General features: G+C 57.8%; 1 protein-coding gene and 1 long non-coding RNA gene across 2 annotated transcripts in view; both read right to left on the bottom strand.

Annotated features, from left to right (window-relative positions):
- Positions 1–5503, bottom strand: part of LOC102240005 (triggering receptor expressed on myeloid cells 1) — a 38889-nt gene that overhangs the window by 16474 nt on the left and 16912 nt on the right. The window contains exons 3-4 of the mRNA XM_014533016.1: positions 390–518; positions 1–48 (exon numbers count right to left, since the gene is read on the bottom strand). Coding sequence (XP_014388502.1) covers positions 2–48; positions 390–518 — 176 coding nt within the window. The 3' untranslated portion in view covers position 1. The remainder of the gene's footprint in view (positions 49–389; positions 519–5503) is intronic.
- Positions 1536–4093, bottom strand: LOC106724686. Its single transcript, XR_001360529.1, has 3 exons — positions 3173–4093; positions 2622–2951; positions 1536–1548 (listed from the first exon to the last, which is right to left on the bottom strand). It is a non-coding gene; the product is annotated as an uncharacterized LOC106724686 (long non-coding RNA).

The raw sequence follows: 5503 nt of genomic DNA, 5'->3' as shown, positions 1-5503 counted from the left end.
GTCAGCTCCTGGAAGGGTGACTTTGCTGCTCCCCTGGGTTTGGCTCGCCTGAGGATTGAGAGAAATAGACAGCATTTGCAAGTGATCCATCCATGCCAGTCCCAGCTTCAGCCTCCCTCCCTCCTTTGAAGAAAAGACTGGATTGCAGAGCAGCCAAAACCATGCTGGCCGCTCCCACCCCTAGGTCTTCCTGTCCCTGTGAGCCCAGCCCAGGGCCATTCACAGGGTTCCCGGGGCTGGGCCAGCCACCTGGGCTAAGAAGTGGGGAAAGTCAGGGGGCAAGCTCTGCGGAACCCCTGGGACAGGGCCCCTCTGAGCTCTTGTCTGCAGCTACCATCTGGGTCCCCTCATTCATTTCCACCCCAAGCCCGGCCTCGGCCCCCACTCACCTGAGGCCCTGGCTTTCCGGAGAAGGACAAACAGGACTGAGAACACCAGGCCCTTGTTCAGGACGAATCCGCAAGTCAGAACAATAGCCATCACCTGCAGCTCAGAAAGGGCCAGGGCAGGCGGCAGGCCTGGAAGGTCAAGCACAAGCGTTGGAGTCTTAGGTTTGACCCTCCTGAGCCCGGGAGGGTGGGTGTCTGCTGCATGTTCTGCTCCAAAGCTCAGCCTGCTCCCTGCCTCCTGGCCACCACAGCAGCCAAGCAGGTACTTTGAGGCTGGGCCTTACTTTCCCATAATTCTCTGTGCTGGCTCTCACCCTAAAGCAGCGGTTCTCAACCTGTGGGTCGCAACCCCTTTGGAGGTCCAACGACCCTTTCACAGGGGTCGCCTAAGACCATCCTGCATATCAGATATTTATATTATAATTCATAACAATAGCATAATTATAGTTATGAAGTAGCAACAAAAATAATTTTATGGTTGGGGGTCACCACAACATGAGGAACTGTATTTAAAGGGCCAGAAGGTTGAGAACCACTGCAAAGGGATCTACCTGGTCTCCAGCCCCTAATATCTCCCTTCTCCACAGCTCCTGCCCACAGCTCCTGCGTCAATCACTCTGCACTGAGCCCTCACTCTCCCACTCAAGGCGCCAGGGAAAGCCCTTCGTGCTCCCATTGCCTACAGAACAAAGTGCACAAGGCTGCAGGCGCCCAAGGCTCTCGCAGTCTGAATCCACCACCGGCCCTGCTTTAGCCTCACCATCTCCTCTCCACTCACCCAACTGTCTCCATGTGTCGCTGACCTCGGTGAATGCATGTCCCCACCTGCTCCTGGTGGCGGCCACCCCCCTTCTGCATGTTTTACTCCTCTGCTACCTTCACAGTTTCTCCTCCTCCGGGTAGTGCTCTCTACAGCCCTCCGGGCCCCATGGCCCAGCAGCTCTGTGCAGAGGATTTCTGACCATCCCCTACCTTTAACTCCATGGGAGATTGCTCAAATCCATTTGCCCCTGGGCCACGTTTTCTAGGTGATGCTCTGTCACCAGGGTTAGAAACACCTTTGTAATCATAGCTCCCCAACCCCAGCTCCTTTCCTCTGTTGCTGGTTGATGGGACTTGTGCTGCTTTGAGGCAGTAACATTCAAGGCTTGTGTGAGGGCTTCAGAAGAGAAATAGACCCGAACTTCCCCCCGCAGGCCTGCTCGCCCCCCAACGCCCCTCCCTGCCGACCTGCTCGCCCCCAACTGCCGCCGCCACCCCAACCGCTGGGCTCTGGTGTCACCTCCTCTGGGGAGTCCTGCAGGCAAGTCCATACTCCTGGCCTCACCAGCAATCTGGCCTCTTCCCTCCTAGGGGCCTCCATCCAACATGCCTCCATTATGCCACCCACCACCCTGCATCATAACCTTTTATTTATATCTCTCCGGGTTCCCATTTCCTTTCCAGGGCCTAGCCCCATGCCCGACATGCAGTGGGCAATGAGCCCAGGCTTGGGCAGAGAATAACGGAGCAACTGATGTGTGTGCCAGGCCCCCAGCTGACCGAACAGCTGGACAGGCTCGGTAGCCAGGCGGGGTCTTCGAAGGTACTGTTTAACCCTTGACCATCACGGGGAAATGTAGGGGGGCTTTGCACCGCTGAAGCTTTCAGGAGGCATATGGGGGAGAGGCCCAGGGTTAGGAGGAGCCTCAAGCTTCCCAAGCTGAGGCTGAAGATCACTCATGTATCAGAGGCGGGTGCAGGGTGGAACTCAGGCCCTCTGAGCCCACGGCCCCTGCAGCTCCCAGCCTCACCCCGAATCCCACACACATCTGCTCACTGTGTGTGTCCCCTGCGTGTCCGCATTCCCTGAGCCCTCACAGTCACCTGTGACCCGCCTCAAGCACAGCCCTTGGAGAGAAAGTGGGATTAGGATCAGGGGGAGGGGTGCCCGGAATGGACCCATAAGCCTGGCTCACTCAAGCCTGAGGCAGCTTGGTGATGAGTATGAGTCAGCGGGGAGCCCTGTGAGCAACAACAAGTGTTCGGAGAAGTGTGTGAGCTGGGGAAGGGAGAACCGAACTAAGATGGCAGTCTGAGTTCTGGCGCTGGTTCTGCCTTTAACCACGGGCGACCTAAGGAAGGGGCCCGGGGTTCAGCCACGGGGGCTGGGGGACCTGATTAGATCCTTTCCAGCATCAGCTTCCTGTGGGTCAGGGAACCTGAGAAGCACACACAGAGGAAAGGACTCACCCCGAGAGACCGCCAGACTGATGGTTCTGAGAATGTTGATCCTGGGAGATTCATAGAGTCCACACGAATACAAGCCCGAGTCTGTCTCTGCCAGCGCAGCCATGGTGACGGTGAAGTACCCCTGTTGGGGGTTATCCCTGATGACGTATCGTGGGTTTCCAGGCTCCTCGCCAAGCCTGGGATGGTTGACTAATAATGTACAAGTGCTTCCTTCTATTATTCTGCACCAGGTTTTCGTCTTTGAACTATTCTGGGGCGGGTAATCACACCTTACGAAGACTTCCTCCCCTTCCAGTTTCCGCAGCAGCTCTGGCTGCTGTTCCCAGGAGCCTGAGAATAAACCCTCAGGTCAGGGAGCCCCACTGGCTGCCACTGAGCTAAGAGGGGCCCCCTCCTCAGGAAGTCCTCTCTGCTCCACTCAGTGCCCCTCCCACCCCACCCCAGTCCCCCTGCTCACCGGCCTCCCGCTGCCTCGCCCCTCCTTCTCACACCCCTCAGGCCACCTCACTAGCATCCATCCCTCCTCTTATTCCCCTCGCCTCTGCCCTCACCTGAGGCCAGGAGCACCAGCAGGACAAGGGGCAGCAGGTGCGGGGCCTCCCAGGCCATGGCCCTCTGTCTGTGCTGGGTGGCAGCGGCCGCCCTGAGGAGAGGGCGCCAGAGCTGGCATGGTCAGCAGCCACCCAGCCTGTCTGGGAAGAAGAGCTGAGGAAGGCAAAGACTGCAGGTGGGGAGGGGTCAGGGAGGAGGAGAGGCCTGGGCCTACAGGGGACCCGCCCCTGCCTCGCTGCCTCTGGGCCTGGATGGGGGCTCTCTGGGCCAAGCCTGCCCCCTGCTCCCTCCCCTGGGGTGTGGGGAAATGGGTGAAAGCCTGGAGGAAACGATGGTGAAATAAGAAGCCATTTCTCCTCCCTCTTTCTCTCTGTCCCCGCCTCACCTTTCGCCTCGCCACCAAGAAAGCAGGGCTGAGGGGAGAGATGGAGGCAGGGGACCCTCTGGAGGCCCCATTGCTCAGAGGCCACCTGCCCAGGCTGCTGGGAATTGGGGTGTCCTGTGGGGACTGGAGGGGCAGGAGGAGGTGGGGAGTCATTTCCAGGGAAGGAGGTGCAGGGAAGGTCCCTGGCAAGGGTGGGAGAGCAAAGCAGACCTTGGGGGGTCAGGAGATGGGTGCGGAAGGAGGGGTGAAAGGGGGCCTCTGCCCTCTGTGTCCCCAGCTCCCAGCCGCCACTATCATCACTCCTTAAGCCTTTGCTGAAAGACCATACTAACCAAGCGCTTTTAGAAAATAATTTGTACTTTACATCCCTGTGACTAACAGGGCACCTCACCAATAATATTGCAGTCACTGGGTGTGGTGCCAGGGGGCACCGACATGCTGGGGGACCACTTTGTAAAGTATGTGACTGTCCCCCTCTATGCCGTACACCTGAAAGCAACACAAAACCACACGGAATGCAAACTGGAACTGAAAAATAAAAATTAAAATATTAAAGAAAAGAATCTGTCATTAGAGGAGCTACAGGAACACAATTGTCACGGCTGCTTATAGTCATTAGACAGACAACCAGGTCAGAGAGCCCTGCACATGTGCAGTGTGCCTGTGGGGCTGACAGGGGCAGTCTCCTGAGGCGGAGACTGGTATGGGGGCATGGCGGGTGTGAGGGGGACACAGTGCTGGGACCAGGCAAGAGCGGGAGCAGCCCTCGGCCACCAGGAAGCTCGGACCACCCTCTGAGGACAGGCTGCCCCTCAGGACCTTGGTTCCCTGCTTCCCATTCAGGGGGGTGGGCTGCCCTGGGAGAGGTCACCTGGGGAGGGCATTCCACCCTCCCTGCTCCCAGCACTGGGGCGAGTCCATCAGCCCTGCAGGAGGGGTGGGGTGGCTGAACCCCCACCGACTGCCAGACCCAGGGTGTGCAGCATTTGCAAGAGCTGGGAGCCTCTGGCTTGCCAGCCGGCCTCAGAGTGGAAGGTGGCAGGCCCGCCTGCCGGCTCCTCAGTTCAAATATCCGAAGGTGCCAGGGGTCCGGGGCTTCCTTGTCCATCCTTTCCCTGGCCACCAAAGGTCACCCCCGGCAGGGTACCCCATCTCAGCCCCTTGCTCAGGAAGCTCGGTTCTCACCGCCTGAGGCAGCTGCGGCCTTGGGCTGCCTGACACCCTGCCCTGCCTGCACCCCTGCCCTGGGTCTGCCGGGACCTGGTCCCCTGGAGCTCGAGGACAAAGGTGGGAGAGGCAGATGGGAATGAGATGCTGGGACTTGGGGGAGGATGTCCCAGAGGCCTGGAGCTCAAAGAGGCCACCAGGCCCCTGGCAGCCAAGGACCCAGGGCCGGGTGTGAACCTCCAAGTCTAGGAGCTGTGTCCTTCCTTGCCATGGGGTTGTGTGGGAGCAGGCTCTACAGATGGGTAGCGTGCATGGGTCGGCCTGGTCCAGGAGCCCCTGATCCTGGGTCCGGAAGCCGGTCCATCCTTGCTGCTTGACACAGTCGCTGCAGGGAAGAAACATCTGCACAGCATATGTTTCAAGGGACCTGGCATATATGGCATACTGTTCTTAATATGTTTGCTCCCCTTCTTAAAGCTTTGTGTTCTAACCAGGGTCACCTCTCCAAGAAAGGTTGTTTCCCCAGGTGGGGATTTTTCCCTGGAGTTAGGGATTAACAGGACTAAGGAAGGCAATAAATCAGTAAAACCCCTTAACTAAGAACCAGGCGAGTAGTTAATCACCTTAACTATGAACAATCACGCTTCAGTTACATAATCTTTACTTAGGATAATCTCCTTCAGTTACTTCCTTGTAGCTTAACAGAACAGTAGAGTAGTGACCTTGGAATGGAGATAACAAACGCCCTAACCTTTGGAATAGAATGGATAGGATTAAA

Source organism: Myotis brandtii, unplaced genomic scaffold, assembly GCF_000412655.1.
Source record: "Myotis brandtii unplaced genomic scaffold, ASM41265v1 scaffold929, whole genome shotgun sequence".
In the NCBI taxonomy this organism is placed as follows: domain Eukaryota; kingdom Metazoa; phylum Chordata; class Mammalia; order Chiroptera; family Vespertilionidae; genus Myotis; species Myotis brandtii.
The sequence above is the reverse complement of the archived record's forward strand: the minus strand, read 5'-3'. Positions and strand labels throughout refer to the sequence as shown.